General features: G+C 39.3%; 1 protein-coding gene across 6 annotated transcripts in view; it reads right to left on the bottom strand.

The window, feature by feature from the left end:
• dgkz (diacylglycerol kinase zeta) overlaps positions 1 to 26,700 on the bottom strand; it is a 186,108-nt gene that overhangs the window by 38,513 nt on the left and 120,895 nt on the right. For 4 of the 6 annotated variants that reach the window (XM_062967948.1, XM_062967950.1, XM_062967947.1 and 1 more), the window contains 16 exons: positions 24,453 to 24,561; positions 23,449 to 23,544; positions 17,459 to 17,536; positions 16,900 to 16,956; positions 15,074 to 15,142; positions 13,836 to 13,907; positions 11,937 to 12,053; positions 10,999 to 11,070; positions 8,548 to 8,643; positions 8,335 to 8,417; positions 7,266 to 7,326; positions 4,988 to 5,101; positions 4,704 to 4,844; positions 3,367 to 3,445; positions 2,593 to 2,648; positions 1,487 to 1,549 (listed from right to left, as the gene is read on the bottom strand). In XM_062967948.1, coding sequence (XP_062824018.1) covers positions 1,487 to 1,549; positions 2,593 to 2,648; positions 3,367 to 3,445; positions 4,704 to 4,844; positions 4,988 to 5,101; positions 7,266 to 7,326; positions 8,335 to 8,417; positions 8,548 to 8,643; positions 10,999 to 11,070; positions 11,937 to 12,053; positions 13,836 to 13,907; positions 15,074 to 15,142; positions 16,900 to 16,956; positions 17,459 to 17,536; positions 23,449 to 23,544; positions 24,453 to 24,561 — 1,363 coding nt within the window. Of the gene's footprint in view, positions 1 to 1,486; positions 1,550 to 2,592; positions 2,649 to 3,366; positions 3,446 to 4,703; positions 4,845 to 4,987; positions 5,102 to 7,265; positions 7,327 to 8,334; positions 8,418 to 8,547; positions 8,644 to 10,998; positions 11,071 to 11,936; positions 12,054 to 13,835; positions 13,908 to 15,073; positions 15,143 to 16,899; positions 16,957 to 17,458; positions 17,537 to 23,448; positions 23,545 to 24,452; positions 24,562 to 25,998; positions 26,519 to 26,700 lie in introns of all 6 variants that reach the window. The other 2 variants (XM_062967944.1, XM_062967945.1) reach the window with 1 other exon arrangement.

The following is a 26,700-nucleotide window of genomic DNA, read 5'->3' as shown; positions in this document are numbered from 1 at the left end:
TTTACATGTAAACAGTTGCTATATATATCCTGTTACTTCTAGAGCTCCGGGTGTGATCCTTTTGATTTTCTTTTAGTCATTTATTTTTATTTTGAAGTTAAACAAGATTAACTATCTTTACTTTATACTATTATCTGAGGGACTTTCTTTAGTCCATCCTTATATAAACATTTATTTTTTCTTTTTGTAAAAATTCCTTCATGGGTTTCCAATCCGTTTTATTTGATGTTCTTTCCTGGGCTAGTTTTTGTGTTAATAAATCCATATTCATCACGTCCATTACTTTATTGAGCCATTTCTCCATGCTAGGTACTTCCTTTGTTTTCCATGCTTGTGCGAGCACTATTCTCGCCGCCGTGGTGAGGTAAAATATTATTCTATCGGTGTTATTGTCTATTTGCCTATCTGTAATTCCTAATAGGAAGCATTCTGGCTTAAACACAATTTCTTTTTGTAGGATTTTTGTCATTTTTTAATGTATTTCTCGCCAAAATTTCTTGATTTTCTTACATTCCCACCACATGTGTATAAAAGTCCCGGTGTGCTTTCCACATTTCCAACAGTTTCCACTGTTTTTCCCTTTATTGATTCTAGCAAGTTTATTTGGTGTCAAATACCACATGTGGAACATTTCAAACCAGTTCTCCTTTATTTCTGTAGCATAAGCCCACCTCAGTTTTTTCCCCATATTTCTTCCCATTGACCTAGATAAATTGTGTGTCCTATCGCTTTGGCCCATTTTATCATTACTTTTTTTATTTGATCTTTCTCTTGAGCCCAGGCAAGTAATTGTTTGTATAGTATTCTTATTTGTTTGGTGTTAATTTTCAGTATTTTGTCCCAAAGTTTTTCTGTTGTTTCAAATCCTCTTTCTTTGTCTTCCTTGTATTCCTCTCTAATCTGCCAATACTGAAGCCAGTTGATGTTTGGGTCTATTTTTTTAAATTTCTTCATGTGTTTTTAGTTTTGCCTCTTGGTTGGTTAGTATTAACATTTGTTTATATGTTAACCATTTCTCACTGGGTGTTTCTCTTCTGTGGTTTGCTTCTATTGGAGAGTACCACATTGGGGTTTTGGAGTGGAATCTGGTTTTATATTTATCCCAAATTCTGATTAGTGCGGCCCTTATAAAGTGGTTTTTAAAGTTTTTTTCTATTTTTGTTTTTCCTTTCCATAGATAACTGTGCCACCCACGTCGTAGATCTTCTCCCTCCAGTATTAATAATTTTTCTTTTCTAATGTGGCCCAGTCCCTCACCCAAGTCAAAGCAGCTGCCTCATAATATAATTCCAGGTCGGGGAGACCCAGCCCCCCTCTTGGGGAGAGAGACAAATTCTGACTGCCTGTTAAGGCAAGAGACCATTCCTGAAGGACCTTCAAATATTTTAACATGGGATCAAAATGACTTTGCCAGTCCAGCCAACAACCTTCTGCCTGACTCCCCAATGCCCATAAGGAACTCATTAGGGCCATGGCACACACTCACCACCACTTTGATGTGTTTTGCTAAGTCTTTAGAGCTCCCCATGAGGAAATCAGAGAATGCTGTCTGCCAACAGAAGAGAAATCTAGTTAGTTCACACAAAATGACCTTGCATTAGTTCAGCTGACTTAAGCAATGGTTGAGAAGACAGATGGGTTTCAGGCAATTTCCCAACTTCCACTAGAGATATTATCAAAAGTTACTGTCAGCTGCTCTCCCATCTAAGTGCTAAATAGGTCTGATCCTGCTTAGCTTCCACAAAAGAAAAAATAATGGAGTTAAAATGGTTTAGCAGTATGATTCCACTTTGATTGGCATAACAACATCCTATGGAATCCAAGGACTTTCAGTCTGGTGAAGGACTAGAATTCTCTGGCTGAGAATCCTAAATCGCCTTCCTAAACTGTAAATCTCAGAATTTCATAATGTAGGGCCTTGGCAGATAAGGGTAAAATATAATGCTGTAAATATGTCATGTGAAAAGAACTCAGTTGTATTCAAAATGTTAGGGCTTCTTCCTAGCACACAAGATAAGCAAGCACAGTATCACCAAGGAAAGTACCAGCATTTCTCTCCCCCCCACACACCCACCAAAAATCAAATCCTTATCTATTCTGTTCATTTGTAGATTTGAAAGTGAGACAGAACACTTCCTTCCTGTAATTCTTAAAACATGCCTGTGCCTCCAGAAGCTATACATGTTGTAGTACAGGAAGCAGATAAAGTGCAGTCCTCAAAGCTGTGTTTGTGTCCCCCCCCCCCCCCCAAGTCCTCTTAGGCCACTGCTTTTCTGGTGAAATACAAGAGTGAACTGCCAATCTTGCAATGCTCCAGGAGCATCAACACATATATTAAATAGATTGTGGGCAGCATCAGGAGGGCCTTTAACATAAAAAACAAATAACAAATCCATTTTTCAACACTAGAAATAGACATCCAGCCCTATCTCACTCCCCCCTTCCACATTCTGGGTACTCTGCACTGCTCCTACAGAGTCTGGGATGCATTCAAATAATCTATTTCTATTCTAGGAAATGAACATATGGCTGTACTGAGAACAAGGAAGTGTTTTTTGACTGGCACATAATACGACATTCTGTTGAACTCACCCCAGCATAGAACATTTTATTCCGAAATCGGCTGTTGAATTTTTCTGGATTTGCCTCTAGATAAAGAGATTAGTTATCAGTCACTTACCCTCTGGAGGTAGAGCCCATCCCTCCCTCACTAGTCCCGTGGCTGTAGTTTATTTTCAGTAGTGGCTTCTCAGTAAGTGCAGCATTACCATTAGGAAGGTGGCCGTGGAAGGGGGGGGGGCACTACTCAGTAGAAAGGCTGCTTGGGAACTTTCCTTTTAGGACTGCATCTCCTACAAACATATATCTAGCACAATGGTTCTCAACCTGTGGGTCTCCAGATGTTTTGGCCTACCGCTCCCAGAAATCCCAGCCAGTTTACCCGCTGTTAGTATTTCTGGGAGTTGTTGGTTTTATACTTATGTCATTGTATATATACTTATGTATTGTTGTTTATATGCTGCACTTGGAGTACTTCTATGAGCCGCCCCAAGTCCCTTCGGGGAGATGGTGGGGGAGTATAAATAAAGATTTATCATTATTTATTATAATGTTTTGCAACAGACATAATAAAATGACCATCACTGAGTTTTTTCTAATTCAGCTTTATTCTCTTCTGCTGAATAGAATGCTTTTATTCTGTTTTCAGTGCACATGCCTTCACTGCCACTTTCTCCTCCCTTTATACTTTGGGCTCACTATTTTCAGATGCTGAAGATGTATTTTCCCTGAAGGAAGGTCTTCCCTCCCCATATTAAGTTCTGTTGCTCGGAAAGTAGTTGATTCCCACTTTTTGTTGCCATTTACCTCGGGATTCATGGAATTCCAGTGTCACGCGAGCATCAAAACCAAGGCTGAAATAATTGTTGAAGACATCAAGAGGGAGCTGGTATAGGGAAAAGCAAAATAGTGATCCTGGGTTTATGGTGAAGCTGAACCATAGCTACTTGTACATAATTAACTAAATCAAAGCAAAACAAATTCTCCTCCTGAGGTGACAGATACCTAGGTTTTCTATGAATCAACAGACAAGAGACTTTGGAGATCCAGATTTAAGCCCCCATTTTGACATGAAAACTCAGCAAATGACTTAATACTATGGTTTCTTAGTTTAATCTGCATCACAAGGTTCTCTGGAAAATAAAGTGAAGAGGAAAAATGTCACATATAACACCTTAAGCTCACCTTAAAGTTAAATAAATTTCACAAATAAATAAAATAAATAGAAAACGAAACCTTCCAATAAGATTATTTTACATTCATTTTGGGCTGTGTTAAAGTTGCTTCTTGAGTAGGAAAGGATACTAGATTGGACTAATAGGTTCCAATGAAAAAAAATTAAAGAAATTTAGAAATCGAATGAAATTTTCACTTGATCTGTTAACTGTAAACCCCCCCCCAAAAAAAACAAAACAAAAACCCAATGCTTTCAGGCTTAAATACATCTCTGTAGGAATACCCTACTGGTCTTAAAAAGACATTTCTTGTGTAGGATTCTCAAAGGGATTTATAAAACAAAAGCAATATTGAATTACATCCAGCCTCGCTAAAACTTCAATTATTCTAAGCCAAATAATTCTATAACTCAAAATGATTCTAAAGTATGTAACAGGGCCAAATTAGGTTATTATGTGCATGTACATTAGGAAGGGCGAGGCGGATAAACAAAAGACCTGCCATTTCCTCACTCTAACGCATGTGTGCCTTTATTTAGAATTCTGATGGAAAATTTGGAGCTATTTAGGAAGGGCAACATCTACGTATATGCTTTTGGAAACATTAAGCACAAACTGTTCTAATCTGTGAGCACACAATAATACAAGATTTTCTCATCCATGATTTTTCTTAATATACTACAAAAATGAGCCACCCTTTTGCCTTCTCTGTTTTCCATCTTCATTTTTTGGATAAATATTTGCATTTACCCATTTGTTTACCCACATGGAAATATACATAAGGAAAAAAGTGCAAATGTAAGTTTTTTTCTGTCATAACAGTGTATTTTTGAATACATTTCAACTGTTTCCTACACTTGATCCACCATGAAAAATACAATGAAGTGTACTGTGTATATTATGTTTGAAATGAGTAGTTGATTCAAATGAGCAGGATGGCAATAGTTTACTAGGTACTATGGGTTTTACCTTGTCTGTAGCAGTCTCATCCTTTTCTTCAGGGTTTGCCTCAAGGTTTGGTTCTACCAGTAGATTCCAGCGGTCAAGTTGCACAATTTCTCCTTCTTCTACATGTGAAAGGATCTTCGACAAAGGTTCATCTGTGTATCCCTGTGAGTTGACATGTTATCTGTGAATGACTGAAATTCTAAGCAGACAGTGAAGATAACCTCCATTTAACTTTAATTCAGACTTACTCACTGCGTTGACCTGAAACACAGAGAAATATTAAGGAAATATTGATACACACTTACCCCACCCCAGTTAAGTGTTCTTGCCAGGTCATTTCCTGTCCCTAGAGGAAGAATGGCCACAGGAGGAGGGGGATTCAGTCGTAACTGGTCCAAGATGGAGAGGATCCATCCCACCTATTAATCCAGGAAAGATACAAGAGTTTCAAACACAATTTTGACTTGTAATGTCCCATGCACTTACCTTTTCTATAGCAATTTCTGAATTCCCTACAAATACCAACACAGTCCAGCTCTGAAAATGAATGAATTTTAGAAGTTTGGGAACGCAACATAAATATTTGAGCCCAAATAAATTTAGTCTGAAAATTATTTGCCAAAATCAAACATAAATATCTGTATGACTGAGGATTGATAGCAGAAACTATTCACTGTTTACATATGAGTGACATTGTAGAACAGATACAGCATAATAGTGATAAATAAGAGAGGTCATGACTAAGTCCCACAATTAATCTAATAAACCATTAACCTAGGTCATATTCTTACAGCTGGAAATGAAAATATTGGCTAGTGTACAGCAGCTGTGAAAATGGCAAATTCTATGAAAGCTATCTTTTGGGGAAGACTTAAAAATATACTGATACAGTCAGTGCTTGGGTTACAAACATCTGACTTACAAATGACTCATAGTTAAGAATGGGAGTGAAGCAATAAGAAGTGAGAGGAAATCTGTCCCTAGGAAGGAAAATTCACTCCTGAAAGAGTTATCATGGGGAAAAGGTGTCTCAACTGAAGCTTTATCATCAATCCTTGTTTCTACAACAAGACAATTTTTCCAAAATCCAGTTATCACAGGGACAGAAAGTCAGGTGAAATCTTCTGAACAGGGGCACACTCAGCAAAACAAACATCACAGGGGTGTTAATGTTTCCCTATGCCCCGCAAAGCTAAAAAATATGTATTTTTAGCTGTAGTTACACTTAAAAAATATACCAGTTCCAACTTACATATACATTCAACTTAAGAACAAACCTACAGAACCTATCTGTTTATAATTTGGGGACTGCCTGTACTCCAAAAGCTACAACTATCCACATGGGTGGCTGAGATAGTCACACCCTTGTTTTCTGAGAGTTCAAGGGACACAAATTTTGTTTTATTCACAAAATTATTGAAAATATTGCAAATAATTACTTTCAGGGCATGTGTAGAAGTGTATATGAAATATGAATGAATGTTGTGTTTAGACTTGGGTCCCATCTCCAAGATTATGTATATATTTATATGCAAATACAGGTATTCCAAACTCCAAAATCCTTTTGATCCAAGCACATTGAATAAGGGATACTCAACCTGATTTATAATGTCTTTATACATTTTTACAGGGGTAAGACCACACTTTGACTATTGTGTACAAATCCCACATCAAGAAAAATGGCAACCAAAATGATCAAGTGGTCGGAACAACTCCCTATAAAGGAAGATTAAAACCTGAAGGGGTTCTGATATTTATGGGGTTTAATTGCTTTTCTTTAGAGAGGCACTTATGGGCGATAATCTGAGGTATATAAAAGTATGCATGATGTGAAGTTTTCCCCTTTCGTCATAATACAATCAGACTCACATGGTGCATGGCTGAACTAAGTAAGGGATTTGTTACCATAAGATGAAATGAAGGCCACCAGCCTGAATGGCTATAAAGTGAATTAAACAGATCCATGGAGAATCAGATTATCAATGGTTATTTATAATTGACTCTGACTTTGAAGGTCAGGGTTCAAATACCTGCTTAGCCATGAGACCCACTGGGTGATCTTGTGCAAATGACACTATTTCAATTTCAAAGGAAGGTAATGGCAAACCTCTTCTGATCAAATTTTGTCAAGTAAACCTTGTGATAGATTAGAGTCACTATAGACTTGAAGGCACATAACTATTTATTATGATAGCTATGTACTATTAATTGTGATGGACGATGGTATTAGAGGCTAAATACTCTTTGTTAGGGAACATGAGATGGAAAATATTATTGCATACATGTCTTTCTATGGATGTGTTATAAGTATCTGGTTGGCCACTATGGAAATGGAATGCTAAATTAGACAGGGCTTTGGCACAGTCAAAGAAGGCTCTTTCTCGCTTAGTTGAAGAGATAGCATACTGCAGCCAGATAATGTTGTCTTCAAAAATTACAGCTGCATTATATAACCAGATGGACCCATTACTAGTCAAAGCAACAACATGCTCCTTTCCCTAAAAGTTGCCAGAGTCTGCTGCTAGTGCTCAGCTCCATCCCTTTACAGACCATCAGGTACACAAGAGATCAGAGATCACTTACTGTGCCATCTCCCCCACATGCCAGAATACGCAGGTTGTGCACTTTACGATACATCTCCAACCTACATAAAAGCCAAAAAGCAAGAGTGAAGAGGGGGAAAGTGGAAAGAACACTATAAATCACAACCATACACATTGGAGAAAACTAATTATGGAGTGCTATTCAATTCCATAGAAATGCTTAGAAAAGCAGATGGCCAGTGTGAGGCCAAGAAGATGAATCAGAACTTAAAAGAGGACAAATTTGACTATAGAGCCACTCCTCAAATTGGCAAAACAATCAGTGTCTTAATTATATTGCAGAGAGTTGTTGCTGTTGTTGTGTGCTTTCATTTCAGGGGACTGTATGCCAGAATTAGAATGGAACGTAGTTTGATCTATGTTACTTAAATCTTTGGGCCAAAACTCTGGTATCTTAATGCAAAACTACTCCTTCCAAGGATCAGAAGAGGATGATGTAAGGATATGATATTGAAATAGTCCACTTTAGTGCAGAACTTGGAGGGCTTTTATTCATAGCGTCACCATAAATTAAATCCAACTTGATGTCAAATAACAACAAGGCAGAAATTCATGTCCAACTGACAGCTAATGTCATGACAGAGTGCCAGGTTTGGTGAAACCTGTACAACATATAAATCTTGTTTGGTCAGATGAAACCTTCTCTTTTAGCCAAAACCAAGTCAGATGGAAGAGCTGCCTTCCATCTGACTTGGTTTTTTAGTCTAGTAGTATTAACTCAATGATACCTTATACTATGTCAGGTGTAGGGGTAGCTGGTGACTTCCATATCCATGGACAAAGAACCTAGTCCCAATATTAAATGACACAGATTTCCCCACATGCATTGGGAATTTGATGGTGCCCCATTCAGATCTTTTTAATTTTAAAAACTGCATAGTCTCAAAGAGTTCCAGGGATATTCAACTGTTGTGACTCAAGAGGACTATGTAATAGGTAGATAGATACCGTCTACATGGGAACGTTTCTAGGATTTTCACTCTTGTCTCTACTTGAAATGAAGCATAGCTGCTGGGATGGAACTCAGATGCCTATGAACTGCTACTCACGCTTCTTTGGGGCCTCCTTGGCTAAGATCAAAAACTTGTCGTGGGTTGAGGTACCACATAAATGACTGCATCATTTTTGCACCCTAAAAGTAGGCAGAAAGAAAAGAATCAAGAAAACAGGGGAAAAACTACACTATGATTGAGCTGAAAAGATGCTCAGTTCAGCACACGATCTGCAACCAAAAGGCTAGAATGCAAGGACATTACACCTACCTGATTTCCACCACTCTTGGGGTTCACAAACACTAGCAGTGGTTTCATGAGGGGGGCTGGGACAGGCTTGATAACAAAGGGCTTCCATCGCCCTTCCTGTAAAGTGAAGCCAGAAAATTACAAACACCATCAGAACAAATAATTTTTGACCATAGTTGAGGGATTCTTTTTAGACTTCTGATGTTAGCCACTAAATCTCACATCACACTATAAGAACAAGTTGCTCGAAACTGAATGTGTAAAATGTAATGCACAAGATTTGCTCTGACTGAGTAATCCAAATGATAGCTTGGTGACATGTTTAACAGTTTTATGTTGCAGCAAAAAAATCCCCAGTGTTAACTCCAGGTGGATTTGATTCTATTTTCTATATTTTCACACTCTAGTATCAAGATGCCATTAACTAGGTCTTCCCACCTTTAAAAATATACTGGTATATCTAAACCGAATAGCTATTTTTGGGTAAAGCTAAATATAAAAGTTTATTTCGCAGTCTTTTGTATACTGTTGTCCCTCTAGCAAGCAGCAGTAGATAGCAGTTTACTTGAAAGAAGTACATAAATGAACACACGATGAATTAAAATGTGATTGTCATGGAACGTATTGGTGTAATTTTAATACAGTATTAAGAAGAAACCAAATGGGTTAGTGAACCAGTCTCCTATCAGCAATATTCTGGAATTCCATGACTGCATTTAGACAATGATACCATGACTTAATTAGGTGAGATATGGATAAATATTTTTGCCTCATCTCTTTAGAGATGAGGCAAAAATATTTATCCTCCCATTAAGCTGGTAAAAGTTTCTAGGCTTAGGTAACACAGGAAATTATGGCTAACCAGGAAGAGAAAGTGGAATTAAATGCTGAAAGGCTATCTTCACATATTAATATTAAATGATCAAAACTAATAATAAAATTTAAAATAAAATACTCACACAAAAATAATATGAATACAAATAAAAGTTAGTGTACACACAGTGGCAAATAACAATGTAAAACATAAATATTTAATACAAAATAAAGGTACATTGCATATAAAATTCAGACACAAATGAAATAAAGAAACTAACAATAATTACATATTGTACATCAACAAGACGAACACTTATAAGACTAAATGTATTTTGGCTTCTTCAGCAGTCATACCCTACATTGACAAAGGTTTCAGTAGGTGAGACAGTAGCATGTAAAATGGTTGTGGATGCTGGGATGGCCAGGGTGGTGATGGTAATGCAGTGTAAACCAGCTCTAATAGAACAGACACAGTTATCCTGCCAACTCCTGAATTTCTCAAGGACCAACAAGACATTTTCTCCACTGAAATAAACGATTTGTTGTCACCCTACTGAAATAAGTCACTTTTGGGATAACGGACTTTTACAATAGCATAGGATGCATCTATACCAGGCATGGGCGAACTTCGGCCCTTCAGGTGTTTTGGACTTCAACTCCCACAATTCCTCAACGCCAGTAAGCCAGCTGGGATTTCTGGGAGTTGAAGTCCAAAACACCTGGAGGGTCGAAGTTGCCCATGGCTGATATATACTGTAGAATTAATGGAGAATCAATGTTATGAAGTCATGAGGTGGTGTCTTTTTACAAGATCTTTAGCCTCCTCTGCCAAAACATGTTGATGCCTTACCAAACTACAAATCCCAAGATTCCAAGATGACCCATAGCAGTTGATGTGGTGTTAAACTGCATTTTAGCTACAATGAAGATGCACCCACAGTCACCAGAAGGATTCTGGCCTGAATTAGAAAAAGTATCATAACTGAAAACCTGTGGTTGAACTATAAGGTATTAGCTTTCTATGCTCTAAAGGTCAAAGTTTACCAAGCTACCTGCAAGAATGTTTGACTTTTCAGAAAAGACAAATACATTGGATTGCAGCTCCGGAGCAGGTTGCCAGTGACAATAAACTTAAGCTAAATTTGTGTTGTCTTTTGCCAGCAGACCATACCTTGTCTCCCCCTTCAGCATCCAAGAAAGAATCCCTCCTAAAATTAAATGAGCATTGTTTCCTTCTCAATCATTATGTCCTTGTCTATATCCTTGTAGGGTGCTGTGACTATCTTTCATTTTCTGGAGCTGGGTAAACTCTCTCTTCCTTCCCCAGAAAATGTCTTTCTGCAGAAGAGCCATTGAGATTCCAGTTCTGTGTCATTGTGTTTTGTGAGCTAGAGAAATGCTGGCTATTTCTGAAGCTAATCTTGTAAAACCTTTTAGACTATAAATTCCAGAATGCTCCAGTCAATGCTGCCACTGTGGAGAGTTGCATTTTCTCAAACCAATATATCCAAGTTCTGTTCTGAGAGTGGTACTTAAAATAAAAATAAAAAACCTTCACAAGTTCTTTCTATATCCTTACTTATGCCAAAGTTTTGCTTTGTACCTGAGACCCTTCTAAATCTCAGCCCACCTCCAACCCTAACCACAATCTCTGACCTCAGGCCCCTTCTTGCTGGACTTTCGCTTGAATGATGTCCTCTTTTTCTTCTTACTTGACTTTAGTGGGTTCTGGGGAGGAGGGGAGGAAAAAAGATATCAGGATTTATTGATTGATTCATTGATTTCCTATCTTTTTCCTGGCAGAAGACTCAAGTAGACTGACAACAAATGAAAGCAAAGTATGGGTTGCGGTGAGTTTTCCGGGCTGTATGGCCATGTTCCAGAAGCATTCTCTCCTAATGTTTTGCCCACATCTATGGCAGGCATCCTCAGGGGTTGTGAGGATACCTGTCATAGATGTGACTGAAATATCAGGACAGAATGCATCTGGAATATGGCCATACAGACAGGAAAACCACAGCAACCCAGTGATTCCAGCCACTAAAGCCTTCGATAACACATAAAGCAAAGTATGTTTAATACCTTGTAATACAAAAGCTTAAAAAATAAACAAATAATTCTATTAAAAGCACATAGTTAAAACAATTTAAAACACATTCAAAACATATTTTAAAATTAAGAGCACATTCAAGAAAACATTCTGCTGCTTGTGTTATAAATGAAAGCCTGCCCAAATACAAAGCCGTTTGCCTGCAGAGTGGGGCCTAATGAAACCTTCTATAGGAAGGAGTTCCCCAGACTGGGAGCAGCTACTGAGCCTTCCCCTGCCTTAGGCTTCTTTATATGTGGTCTTTTGAAGGCCTTTAAAGGCCATAACCTACACTTTGAATTCTGCCCAGAAATATACTGATAACCAGTGAAGTGTTTCAACAAGGGAGCCATATGTTCTGTGCAACCAGCCCAAGACAGCAGCTTTCTTGTAGCATTTTGGACCTTCTGAAATTTCCAAGTAGTTTGCTACCGTAATCCTAACAGTCTGGGCTAAATGAAAGTAAATTTGGTTTGAAGGAAAGAAACATGAGGAAGCAATGTACCTGAGGATGCCGGACCCTCAGAATCCAGGTGGGAGGGATGACCACAGCAGCATGTGCCCCGAGTGAGCAGGGCTCCTCGATATGCTGCAGCATGAAGCATGAAACTTTACTGTGATACTGAAAGGCAGAGAAAAGAACAGATTTAGTCAATTTTTTCAGCCCAGTCAAGGAGAAACACCGTGCTTTTGAGGCCTGTTTCAAGTACTGGACTAATCTACATATGCAGCGGAATCAGAGCTTGGATTGTTTTTAAAAGTACAAGGGTGCTGTGGGAAGTTTCTTGAAGGTTATGTTCCATAAAGTACCTTTTACAAGCTTTGAGCAAAACAAGGCAGGTGGTAAACTTTCAGAATGGTGGAGTTGACAATGCCACTTCACATTGTTGGAGATAGGAACCTTCTCAAGCCTCCTCTGTTTAATGTTTTGTCCGTTTTATAATGTGTCGGTTTATTTCCTGAAGTGTATGTCTTCTTTGGTTTGCGGTTTTCTTAGCTCTATGTAATTGAAGCAGTGGAAGGGGCCACAGACAATGTGACTGGTTCAGTGACTGTTTAGAATGCAGTTTAAAAATAATGGCAGTTGAGGCTTGAGTCTGTTAGAGTACAGAAGCCAGTGTTAACAGTTAGAAGACAGTTGAGGCTTGAGTCCCTTGGAAATAGACTGTGAGGAAACAGCTGTACAGAGCAATAGATTTTGAAGAGACTGTTAAAGACTATAAGTTAGAAATACAAATGAAAACGTTTTGAAGTGTGACCTGAAAAAAAAAGTATTTTTAAATACATGAAATTATGAGTAAAACAAACAGGTTACTTTAAAGAAGACTACTTGAATCTTTGTCTGCTGAACACATCAATTAGAAACAATATATTTACGAGCCCAGTGATCTTCCATTACCCAATAAACTAAAGGAACACTTCTGAAACTCTGCTACCCACTAGATTATGATCCTAACAGGTCATAATCCCCATTAGGTTATGATCCTAACAGGTCATCATCCAGTAGTCCAATACACAAAGTGGATGGTCAAAAATCCCATGTGTTTCATCCATATGATACATAGCATAATGGTGTTGTGTGTGGAGCTACAGTACATCTATCCTCTAAACATCCGTTGAACTCGCCTTTTATCTGCTGCAGTTGCCCATAGCCATGCCATGTTGGAGATAAAAAGTGACCTTACTAGGTCTCCACAGCCAGAAATTATTCTGACGTCTGCTGGAAGTTTCTGAAGGGCTCAGTAGACAATGAAATCATTTTGTACCTGCTTATGGGGACATAGCCAGTCACATCTCCACCCCTACCCACAGCTCCACCAGCCTCCAGGATTGATCACTGTGAATGGTGGAAGATAATAGCAATCTCTGTAATCTCTGTAACAATAAAAAGGCATACACAGACATTATGCCTGCTTATGCCACTAACAGGATGCCAAACTGTGTGTGTAGAGAGGTGTACAGACATAAGGGAAGGAGAGATAAAACTATGTTTTAATATTAATTTGTCTTTTAAAAATGTGTCCAGTATTTTTTTTAAAAACAGGACAGAGAAAGCAGACTAGATAGGACAGGCAAAGTATTTCCCTATGTCACATTACCTTTCTACACAGAGAAGCATTAAACACCTTTTGTTATGCCTACAACGAGTGATGAACCTGAGGGCATTTCTAACTGTAAACCTCAATGTTGACTATCCTCACTCCACTGTTTAAGATTAATGAGACATGATATTAGAAGGAACTTCTGCACACACAAAAATCATGATGCAAATGCTAGTAATAAAGAGCAGCAGTAGTAGAGGCTTCAGTAAGTATACTTCTCTATACTTTGTGGAAAGGAAGCAAAGGTACATGACAAGAGAAAAGAAGGCAACATAGCAAACAGGTACATATGCTGCACTCACTGCTTGCTTACACCAGGAACAGCTGATGGCTACAATCTCCTTGCTGTGAAAGGCAAATTTCTGCTGGAAACCCTGCAAAAAAAGAAGAGAAAGAGAATTCATAAGGGAAGGTATGTGCTACTTGTTTGATTTTTCATTTTGTTGTTTTGTTTTTACTGCAGTGAGAAGTAAACAATCAATGAAGGCTGCAACTCTGCAGACACAGGTTTGTTGATCATAAGTACTGATTGAAAATCCCCTTCCAGGATCTTAGTAAAAACTCTGACTTTAGAGATCTTAATTCTGGGTTTTAGCTTCCACTGAAGATTTCTCACTGGTCCTATCCATGTGATTGGAGTCCAATGTCCTAGATTTGGGGGATGGGGCTGAGATGGAGGTATTTTGTGGGTATAGTGATGGACTATGACAGATTATGAGTAATGTGAATGGAATGGGGACATGGTAAGGAGCTCCCTGCAAAAGGCAAAATATGTGCCATGAAAAAGGGCAGGGGAAGAAGACTTGGAGAAGAATCCAAACCCGGACTTCCTACAATAGCATAGCAAAATTCAGCAGAAATGTTGGGGGCAGGGAGTGAGGGTTTCTTCCCCTTCAGACCTAGCCCTCATGTTTCTGATAAACCTGAAGCACCACCTGAACCTGAAGGTGGTTACTTAGCACTGGCTTTGAAGCACAAGCGTGAGATAGGATTCTAGTCCTGGCAATGCTGGAGATTCTAATATAGAAGCTCTCTGTCCTCTGAGTTTTTCATCCGTAGAACTGCAGTTAAATAACTAACACAGAGTCCTGTTACAGTTTTGAATGTATTTGTGGCTGCAATTCATGTGTTGGTCTTTATAGCACCATAGGGTTTTTTGTTGTTTATCCTATGAGCCAACACTTTCTGAGTAGAGTGGTGAATGGCCTTTCTGAATGCCTCAGTGAGGAAATGATGCCAGCAGTGGCCAGCGGTGGCTGGTCCCCAGAGGCAGCACTAGTGCTTCCTCCTCTCAATGGAAGGCTGCTTGGTTTATCCATGGGTCATATCAAAATCCATACTTTCCCACCCAAAACTTGTCTTTGACGTATGCATAAGTATATAAAATACATCTTATGTGAGACTATTAGCAATTCTGAGCTCTAATGAGGAAGATCTTAAGAGGAAGAGAAATCAAACTGATAAAAATACATGTAAAATCATTACTGAATCTGCAAGCTAAGTATGCACATTTGGACAAGCACATAGATTTTCCTCTCACCTTTCCACATTGTCGGCATTTTCCTTCTTGGCGTCTCCGATGCACCCAATGATGCCGTACAATAGTAGGCTACAAAGAAATAAGGGGAAAGGTTCATGAAGAGCTTGAGCAACTGAAAGTGAAAAAAATATGTAACAAGTCTCATAAGCAAACATCCTGGCCGTAGGTGTGATGATCCCACTGCAAATCCCTATATTTCAAGGATATTACTGTCATGATCCCAAGTGCTCTACTTCCACTATATTTAAGTATTATGGTTGTTCCTTTTGAATCTTGCTCATGGGTCCAACATTTAAGGAATGCTAACAAGTGGAATGACTACATACATTTAATGGATAAATGTTTATCTCAGCCACCATATAAAACCCCCTGCCAATTTCATACAATTGGATGATAAGCTGGAAAGCAAGCTTTGGTGGAATTATTCTGGGGATTTAAAACTGACTGACAAGTAGGTTCATCGATCCAATGCTAACCTTTAGAAAATAACACTGTTCTTGGTGCCTGAGATTAATAAGAAAGAGAAAAATGTGATTACGTTCTGTTTTTGATTTGTTCCCACCATTCTGCTCAATAAGCCTACTTTACTAACTTTGTCTTCTTCCAAAAAAAAAGTGAAGATCTTTTTATACCAGCTGACATATGGAGGGAGGAACAGTTGGTTTTTCATGCTAACTTGACATTTCTCTCCTCTGTGGGGTTTAATTGTTTATAAGTCTTTATGGCTGCATTTAAGTGAATCGTAAGTGTTTTATTGCTAATTGTTGTATTAACTGTTAGCGACCCCAAGGGCCTTTTCATACAAATAATGCAATGGCACATAAATGCATCAATAAATACAGTTGTGAAAGTACGGTATAAACATAGGCTAAAATTTAGTGTGTTCCTTGCATCTGCCAGAGGAAAAGTGGAGGTCACAAATGATGCAAGATAGGGAGCAGACTCAGGAGTTTATTTTTTTGTTGTCCAACATCCTTCCCTGCCTTGCTTACCTTGCTAACCTAGGTATTCATTCAATCTATTCTAATGGTGATCCAGGTTCTACAACTACTGTATATCCAGAGCCATGGAAATAAGAATCAGATCCTATTAAAGTCAGCGACAAAACCATGAAAAATGTATTGTATTTGAGAGCCCAGGATCATATCCCTGCCATGCTCTTTCATTTGGAGTGTTTTAAAAGTTAGGATGATGAATTGATTGCTAATGACTATGAGTTTTTCCCATTTCTTTTTTGCTTTTGAAATCTGGCAAGTAAAGGATGGCAACGCACCAGATAATACTGAACATTTGAGGGCAGTAGTGGCATGTATGTCAAAAGCTATTTGATTTATTTAAGAGAAGAGAGATGACTCTACATCTGTATCCAAGGTGAAGGCGGGTGTGAAGGCTTCAATAGATAGCTTATGTTTCCTCTGCAACAGAGCCCTGAATGTTGCTTTAACCAAGCATGGAGATTGCCTGGTGGTCAACCAATATTGGCAAATGCACTATTTCATTATTTCCTTTGAAATATTTCATTATTTCCTTTAAAAAAATCCTACATATTACTATAACATACAAACAATTCATGAGTAACACTTATTCATTGGTATAAAAATATTGCTTCCTTCCTTCTCTACGTGCAGATTCTCAAAAGAATGTTTAGAGCCATAACTGTCTACTATTACCACATTTTTCTATCTCAGGTTTATCCTAATGTACATTCTGAGACTGGGATACAGAAATAGGTTGAGGATCAGTATTTCATATCTACTGTGTAATGTAAATAATTCTATATAATTTCCTGATAGTACAAACCCATAAACAGCCCAAACAAGTCTCACCTCTCGGACATTCCTTGATCCAGATTCTCTGAAGGAAGGCTTGCATCGAAAATTTATCTACAGATTTAACGTAAGGTGGGTGAATATATTTTGATAAAAAATGAAACATTTATATCCCACTGGAACATGTTATTCAGACAAGGGATTCCCTCTTCTTCTCCCTTCTATCAGCTGAGAACTGAACATATGGATAAACATGATTATCTGATATAGAGTTGGCCAACTGATCCATATAGCTCAGTGATTTCTACTCAAACTGGAAATCCCACAAAGATGTCTCTGAGGCTATTCACTTAATGTGGCACAAATAGGGTTACCAGATATTGAACACTGACTCCATCTGACTCCAAAGATATGAATTTTAATTTTTATAAGTACAAATATAGCTTGCATTTAGAGTCAGCAAGCAAAGTAAGAAAACAGAGTTATTGGGAATTTCTTCCACTAGGCATATAAATGTTCTTCCAATATTAATCCAAACAGAAATGTTTCATCTCTTTATTAAAACTGATCTCATTTCCTTCCATATAACAGAGCAATATTACCCAAATTCACTCACTTTCTCTAGCTGTTCTATACAAGGCGTATGGACTACAATCTTGCAGGCTGCACACTTGCGTTTGGAGAAAGGTTTTTGCTGCAAGTTTAGAAAATGAAAAGATGACATTATCAGTTGTGCCTGGAAACCATGCAGGCTTCATTTCTTAATACAATGCCTCTGAAGAAAAAATATAAATCAGAAGATACATGCCTGGAAAATTGAGTAAAAGTCATTCCCCTACCCCATGCCTCCCATCTATGTGAGAGCCGAGAAAGGCAATTACTGTCAATATTTGGAGCAGATATTCTTTCCCAACTCTGTGTCATAACAAGCAAATGCAATCAGGGATATATGGGTTGCTGAATAAGTATGATTTTTCAACTGAGAATTGAGTGACATGGGTCCTTTGAAACATTTAATTTTGTCCTGCTTCTATATACAGTGGTCCCTGGGGTCTGGTTCCAGGACCCCCGCCCACCACTCTTGTAGATAACAAAACCCACGAATGCTCAAATTCCTTTATATACACAGGTGTAGTAAAATAGTGACCCTTATATAAAACAGCAAAACCGCTTTTGGGATTTAAGTTGTGCATGGTTGAACTCATGGATATAAAAGTTCAAATGTATTTGAAGTAGCCTCTGTTTTCTTTCCAAATAAGCCTAAATTCAACTGCTAGCCCAAACTGAGACAATGGGATCTATATAACTGTTTTCTTACCATGGCACAATTATTCAGTGGGCATATTCTAATTGAGTCTAGTAAATGGATTTGGGCCACATGAATTAAGAATAAAATAAAACATTAAAATATCATATGCAGGCAATCGCTGAATTACAAACATCCAATTTACAAATGACTCATACTTAAGAACAGGGGATAAAAAACAGGAAGTGAGAGAAATCTACTCCTAGGAAAGGAAATTCACTCAAGAGTTACCTTGGGAAAAAGGTGTCTCCACTGAAGCTTTATCACCAGTTCTTGTTTCCACAACAAGCAATTTTTTAAAAATCCAATTGTCACATGGACAGAAAGTGAGGTGAAATCTGGCTGGAGTTACACTTAAAAATTTACCTGTTCCAACTTACATGCAAATTCAACTTAAGAACAAACCTACAGAGCCTATCTTGTTCAAAAGGGTTCAACCCCCCAAACCTGGTTTACTCATGAATTTTAACTGGTTAACCAATTTATGAGTAAATCAAGTTTTTTTAACCTGACACATTTGGGGGGGGGGGGTTGAACTTCAACCCCCCCCCCCCCCCCCGGCTACAGCCCTGACTGCCTGTATATGGGCATTTGCAGACTAACATTTAGCGATTTTCATCAAGAACAAACCTGCATGTTTATCTTGTTAGGCAAAAAACAAGGGAGTTAAGGATGGATGGGAGTTTTTCAAAAGTGAAATACTCAAGGCGCAAATGCAAACAGTTCCAACAAAGAAGAAAAATAAGACAAATGCAAAGAAGCCAGAATGGATGTCCAAAGAACTTCTAACTGAGCTAAAGCTCAAAAGTGACTTGCACAAGAAGTGGAAAAGGGGAGAAATCACCAAAGAAGAATTCAAACATATAGCCAACACCTGTAGGCAAAAGGTTCGCAAGGCTAAAGCGCAAAATGAGCTCAGGCTTGCCAGGGACATAAAAAACAACAAAAAAGGTTTATTTGCTTACGTTGGTAGAAAAAGGAAGAAAAAGGAGGCAATAGGGCCACTGCAAGGAGAAGATGGGGTGATGGTGACAGGGGATAGGGAAAAGGCAGAACTGCTTAATGCCTTCTTTGCCTCGGTCTTCTCACAAAAAGAAAGCCATCTTCAACCTCAGCAACATGGAATGGACGAAGGATTGGGGGAAATCCAACCCCAAATAGGGAAACAAGTTGTCCAGGAACACCTGGCCACTCTAAACGAATTCAAGTCACCAGGGCCAGATCAGCTACATCCAAGAGTATTGAAGGAACTAGCGGAAGTTATTTCAGAACCACTGGCAATCATCTTCGAGAGTTCTTGGAGAACAGGAGAAGTCCCAGCAGATTGGAGGAGGGCGAATGTGGTCCCTATCTTCAAGAAGGGAAAAAAGAACGACCCAAACAATTACCGTCCGGTCAGCCTCACATCAATACCAGGCAAGATTCTGGAAAAGATCATTAAGGAAGTGGTCTGCAAACACTTAGAAACAAATGCGGTCATTGCTAATAGTCAACACGGATTTACCAAAAACAAGTCATGCCAGACTAATCTGATCTCTTTTTTCGATAGAGTTACAAGTTGGGTCGATACAGGGAATGCTGTGGATGTAGCCTACCTGGATTTCAGTAAGGCCTTCAACAAAGTCCCCCACGACCTTCTGGCAAACAAACTAGTTAAATGTGGGCTAGACAAAACTACGGTTAGGTGGATCTGTAATTGGCTAAGCGAACGAACCCAAAGGGTGCTCACCAATGCGTCGTCTTCATCATGGAAAGAAGTGACAAGTGGAGTGCCGCAGGGTTCCGTCCTGGGCCCGGTTCTGTTCAACATCTTTATTAACGACTTAGACGAAGGGTTAGAAGGCACGATCATCAAGTTTGCAGACGACACCAAACTGGGAGGGATAGCTAACACCCCAGAAGACAGGAGCAGAATTCAAAACGATCTTGACAGACTAGAGAGATGGGCCGAAACTAACAAAATGAAGTTCAACAGGGACAAATGCAAGATACTTCACTTCGGCAGAAAAAATGGAAATCAAAGATACAGAATGGGGGACGCCTGGCTTGACAGCAGTGTGTGTGAAAAAGATCTTGGAGTCCTCGTGGACAACAAGTTAAACATGAGCCTACAATGTGATGCGGCAGCTAAAAAAGCCAATGGGATTCTGGCCTGCATCAATAGGGGAATAGCGTCTAGATCCAGGGAAGTCATGCTCCCCCTCTATTCTGCCTTGGTCAGACCACACCTGGAATACTGTGTCCAATTTTGGGCACCGCAGATGAAGGGAGATGTTGACAAGCTGGAAAGCGTCCAGAGGAGGGTGACTAAAATGATTAAGGGTCTGGAGAACAAGCCCTATGAGGAGAGGCTTAAAGAGCTTGGCATGTTTAGCCTGCAGAAGAGAAGGCTGAGAGGAGACATGATAGCCATGTACAAATACGTGAGGGGAAGTCATAGGGAGGAGGGAGCAAGCTTGTTTTCTGCGGCCCTGCAGACTAGGACACGGAACAATGGCTTCAAACTACAGGAAAGGAGATTCCACCTGAACATCAGGAAGAACTTCCTCACTGTGAGGGCTGTTCGGCAGTGGAACTCTCTCCCCCAGACTGTGGTGGAGGCTCCTTCTTTGGAAGCTTTTAAGCAGAGGCTGGATGGCCATCTGTCGGGGGTGCTTTGATGCGATTTCCTGCTTCTTAGCGGGGGGTTGGACTAGATGGCCCATGAGGTCTCTTCCAACTCTACTATTCTATGATTCTATGTTTATCCACAAGATTAACATATAAATCAAATTGTATGTCTTTCTAGATTTCTTTATTTTTAAGTTTTCTTATTTCCTTTGTGACTCTTTGAACACTATCAAAAGCACTACATGAAAAGAGTCAAGTCCCATTGTGTTGTCCCATGTTGTGCAATTTTACACTTACAGCAGTGATTACATATTTTACCAGTTTGCACAACGAAGTCTCCAACATTACTGGTATAATTTTGTGGAATTACACCTGTAAAGCATTACACTCTGCCAGGTCTTAAGAGGACTTTTGCCACAGGGTGATTTTCTTAAGAAGAAAAAAATCCTGAATTCTAATGTCAGAAATCTTAAATACAGTGGACTTTTGGTATTCGCTAAGGTTATGTTTCAGGGCCGCTGTCAATACCAAAATCTATGGATGCTCAAGTCCCATTACATACAATCTTTATGAAGGAGGATTGGCATAAGCAAATCCAATAAGGAAGCATCTAACAACAATACAGTAGACCAACACAGTCAACAAATATACTAGATCAAGGGAGGTGGACGTCGGCGAGTTAAGAGGCATTTAGCTGAGCTCTGGTATCATCACTGTTTTCCTTACTTTTATCTTTTAATATTTTAATATTATTTTACTCCCATTCTGCTCCAGTCTGTTTCAGTTATCCCCAGCTTGAGCAGTGAGAAACATTATTTTAGAAACTCTAGCCGTTTGCTTTCATTACTTGTGTTGTGTATGCTGCTTCCTACTCCTTGTTGCTCATACTTATCTCTGTTACTCTGCAAACAACAGCCACAATGGTATAGTAAAATGGTAACCATTAATTAGAATGGCAAAATAATGGTTCGAGTTTTGGATTTTTTTGTGGGGAGATAAATACTTACAAGCCCTGGATGGTTTACTCCACATATACAGAACCCCTGGATACAGAGGGCTAGAATGAACTGCTCCAGTTAGAAAGTTGCAAATATATTTTTGTATATTTTTGCTACCATGAAAGTGAAAAAGTAAATAGATGCAGTATGAGAAGTATGCAGAAATACTGAGCACATGGGACTGTACAATTACCAAACTACCTATTATAAATATTTTTTCTCTACATGGACACATAAAGCTGTCTGATAGCAAATTAGACAACTGGTTATCTAGACTAGGATCATATGCTTCAACTGGGCAATTCAAAATAGATATTTGTTAGCCAGAGCTTAAATTTGGTATCTATGCCACTAAATCATATTTTTAGGCATGCAATTCCTTTATATAGCTGTTTCCTCGGATGGTTGTCAAGCTGGCATTACCTCTCAAAGGACTTGGCAACGTTTTTTACTATCATGCCTACTTATAATTGGGAATAGCAGGGATTGAGATAGAGTGGTTTTTGTTATTTTATTTTGCATTAAGTGTGTGTTCTCCCACTGAGATATGGCCCAGTTTTGCTTCATGGCTTTTGCTGAAAACACTGAATTTTTCAGGTTCTCCCTAAGCAATTTTTTTTAAAAGAGAGAAAGGACAGATTGCTTATCTCTTAACTGCGGACCTTTGAGTGGCCCTTGTGAAATCACACATATGGGTTGTTCTGTTCCTGTGTAAAGCTGGTCAGAAACCTCTAGAGCTAAGTGAATCATTTTTCTGGCTCTCCAGTGTCATGTGTGGGTGTTCTCACGCTTTAGTTTAGCTCCTACATGCCACAGCCCACAAAAAGAAGCAACAACAGACAAAGAGCAAAAACAGCCCAGTGGATGGATTGCGAGTTCACAGATGATTACTGGAATAACCAGTTACAATGAAGCAACATAGTCTTCTTCCTAGTCTCTCTCATCATATAAATGGGTAAATAATAAACTGGTTTATGTGGAAGCAGAATAGTTGTCAATGACAAAGAAAGTACTGCACCCCAAATCTTCTTATCTCGCTCTTCACCCCAGGTGCACACCAAAGGTAGCTGTTACCGTCATAAACAAATGGGAGTCCCCATTTCCTCTTCTAAGCCTGTCCTGACATTTGCTTCCCTCTCTTGCTCTGTCCCACGGCAGTGATGGTTGCCTTTGTTGTGCACATGGGCCAGGGAGTAAGGCGTAAGTGTATTACATTATAATTACAACTTAGCAAGGAATAAATCCACTCTACTTGTGATTAACTTATTTGTCGATGTTTTTACGAGTTACATAGGTGCAGACTCACCAAATAATGTAGAGGTGTTATCCGATAGTTCAAGCACTGGAGAGTGATATGTTCCAGGCTATATTGTTGGTGTCAAGGGAAGAATGAGTTCAATGCAGAGTGTCACAGGGCAGATTTTTTTCCAAAATAACTAAGAACAATTATTTTAGTCATTCCTGAGAATTGGGAAAGAGTTGCTTTTTCAGAATTGTGACAATAATTGATTAAATTTGGGGCCTTAAGATGATAATGCTAACAAATTGTTTTCTAAAGTAGTCTGTCACGCTTTCCATATCTATTTGAATGACTTCTGGGAAAGGTAACTTTAGTTGACTTCTGCTTTGCCCCCACCAGATGTCAGTGTATCCTCACAAACTTAATGAATCTAGCCGTGTACCGAAACTTACCAGCATTTTTGCTACACAGTTTTGCTCCCCCACGTAGCAGAAGTCCCCAGAGACATTGGTTTCAAACCAGATATGCTCCCCATAAATTGCACCCTCCTGAAAGATAAATACAAAGATAATGTTTATGTTCTGCGATATATTAGGGGAAAAGCAGTTTAGGGTCTGGCCAGGTTTCTGCTTAAAGATATCAACTCCAAGAGAAAGACCATCTCAGCTCTTCAGCTTAGCCCACAAGACAAAATAGGAAGACAGATCTTATGTTGGTCACACCAAGGTTATTCCCTCATGGTAAGACTTCATTGCCACATTAATGTGAACACACCTTTGCTTCATCATGATGCAAGTGTTTCCTGTCTTATCCCCCACTAACTACTCACAGTAACATGAAGTAGATTCACAATGCAATGGTCCGAACAGTCTATGAGCTAGGGCAAGTTTCTTTCTTTCAAATGAAGGGATCTGAGTGAATCAATAAACACCACAAATCAATGGTGCTGGAAAATATGAAAACACATAATGTTAGGTGTGAAGGGTAAACTTTACTCCAAGTACTGTATTGGTACTCATTCATGGTAAAAACCAAACTATTTTCAAGACAGCTGTTTTATAAGAAATACCTGGGTCATCCTGTTTCAATATAAGAAGGAACAGAAGTTCAGAAATAAGTTCCATTCATAAACTCAATATGTTTTTGATAATTCTGGGCTAGAAACTCTAAAACCATTTTGAGAACATGTGAAAACATCTTTTACTTATACAGTAAATGAGAACTCCTAATTCAGATTCTAAATAGTCCTTGAAGAATTCAAAATACCTTGGGCCTTTGTATGATTAAAAAAGGCATCTTTCAAGCATCTTGAGGTGCATCTTTATTTTTTCCTGTGGACCCAATCAAGAAGGGCTGCTCTTTGTGGACATGATCTATGTCAGTGGGCCAGGAATGGAACAAAAACATCAGCTTCCCTTAATTTCATTTGTCAGATTCAGGAAGAAACAGAACTTACACTCCAGTCCACAGTACTGCGAATTTCTCGTTCTGAATCACTTCTCAGGGCTAGTGTTGGGGCTGGTTGGGCTACCATGTGCTGGAGACCAGACTTGGCAATAGCTTTTCTGAAAGACAGGAAAAAGATAAGCTATAAACACATTTTGTTGAAATTAATTACTAAAGATAAATAACATTCACAGCTCTACTGGAATGGGAAGATATAAAGGAAACAAGGAGGGGGAAATTATTCCATGAATTAGCATCAATGTCAGGAAACAGCCTTGAATTAGACAGATATTTCTATAAAACAATACTTACCCAGCTCAGCACTAGCAAAAGTCTCAGTTTCTATTTATACAAGTGGCTGTGAGAGAATCAATCTCTATTTATACCCATGTGTGGCAAGTCATCTATAGTAAGCAGCTATCCACATAGACAATTTATATTATGTTGCTAATAAGACACAGGGTACACTAAAAACAAAAGTTACTCTTTGGTGGCAGCTGGCATCAAGAATAGCTCTCCATCTCTTACTTCTGATGGGAAAACTAAGTGCTCCAAGGACAGACCAAACTTTTCTTAAAAGATAAACATTACCATTACAGCTTCATGGGGATTTCAGAATCCCAAGAAATGGAAATAGCACATAGCTTTAAGTTGCATCTTGAGCCAAATGTTCTAATGGTAGCATGATATGGAATTGGAATGTCATTTCAAAATCTAAGGGCACATACCCAAATGACACGAGATGTTTACAAATCCATCCTTGCCTTCCTGTATTTTTTTCATCCCACAAGTCAGAAAAGAGAATAAAATATTCACTTTTAAATCGGATATATTTTTATCTCACCCTTCCTTCAGCTAGCTCATGGCGTTTAATGTAATTTCATGGCTTTTACTCTCAGTTGAGGTTGACCATGTGTGACTGACCTAAATTGCTTCAGAGAACTTTGCAGCTAAGCAGGGATATGAACCAGGCTTGTTTAACATACTGCTACTCCCCTGCAGTGAATCAATATTACACTCATGGAAACATATAGAAATAATTGCTATATTGAATCTATAATTGGAACTACTGAGAGAGAGAGAGAGAGAGAGAGAGAGAGAGAGAGAGAGAGAGAGAGACAGAGACAGAGACAGAGACAGAGAGAGAAAGAGAGGGTCCCCAGATGTTTTGGCCTTCAACTCCCAGAAATCCTAATAACCTGGGGACCCACAAGTTGAGAACATCTACAATAGGACATAGTAACTTTCAGCAGTCTTTCCTGTGGGCAGGACCAATTCTCAGGAATTTGTGTGCATCTATCAAATTGTTCCAGGGACACTTCCCCACCTCCTGGCAACCTTCTGTACTCTGGATTGGGTGAAGCAAAACACCTGACTTGAGTTTCAATTGAGTGTCATTGTGAGCAGATGTACCAGCAGTGGCTTTGCTGTGTGCAGATTCTGTAGCTAGCAGGTGGGATGACCTTTGGTATAAGTAATGAAAGTCTTGTTGGATGGCCCCTAGATCAACAGGATGCTGTGGAGGAGACCTGGTACCCAAAGGAAGATCCACTTACAGCTCTTTCCCCTCCTGTTCCGTTGTCAGACCAGTTCCTTCAGAGCCTGAGGAGGCTGCTTCCTCACTCCAGTCACTCTCCACCTGTCCCTCCTTCGAGGACTCCGAGCTGCAGCTTCCAGTACAAGGCACCTGCTTCCTTTCCTCCTCCTCTTTATACACCTGGATGAGGCTAGCTAGCAGTAAGGAAGGCCCTATGAGATGAGTATCTATGGCACGAACTCGGCCACCACGTTTCTTCTGGACAGAAAATCTAGGGCTCAAGCGAGGGGTGGTGGTGCTGGATCTCCTGCGAGAATTTAACTGAGGCCTACACCGGGAGCCCAAGCAGGACAGCCCTTGCATCTGGACACTGGATTCACGCCGGCGCTGTACCAGTACGGTGGAGGGCTGACCCACTACAGAGCGCCGCCTTGCTTTGCTGGCAGGCAGACTCAGCACACTTGTGCGCCGGGACCCCAACAAGACAGCCTTCTTCCTGAAGTGCCTTTTGAAAAAGGATTCCATAACGAATGGGAAGGCTGTTGACAAAGAAACCAAGTGTTTTACATGGGGAGCTCACAATAGCCTATCTAATGTCTTCACATCCATTTTTGTGTGCCCTCCCGCCATTTTAGTCCCAGTGAAGTCCTTTTTAAAACTAGAAATAAGCCAATTACTTTGAATTTGGGGGGCGGGGGGAGAAAAGCCCCCTCTCCTGGGT

The sequence above is a fragment of the Anolis carolinensis genome, chromosome 1 (genome assembly GCF_035594765.1).
Source record: "Anolis carolinensis isolate JA03-04 chromosome 1, rAnoCar3.1.pri, whole genome shotgun sequence".
In the NCBI taxonomy this organism is placed as follows: domain Eukaryota; kingdom Metazoa; phylum Chordata; class Lepidosauria; order Squamata; family Dactyloidae; genus Anolis; species Anolis carolinensis.
Note: the sequence above shows the minus strand (reverse complement) of the source record. Positions and strands in the feature narration are given on the sequence as shown.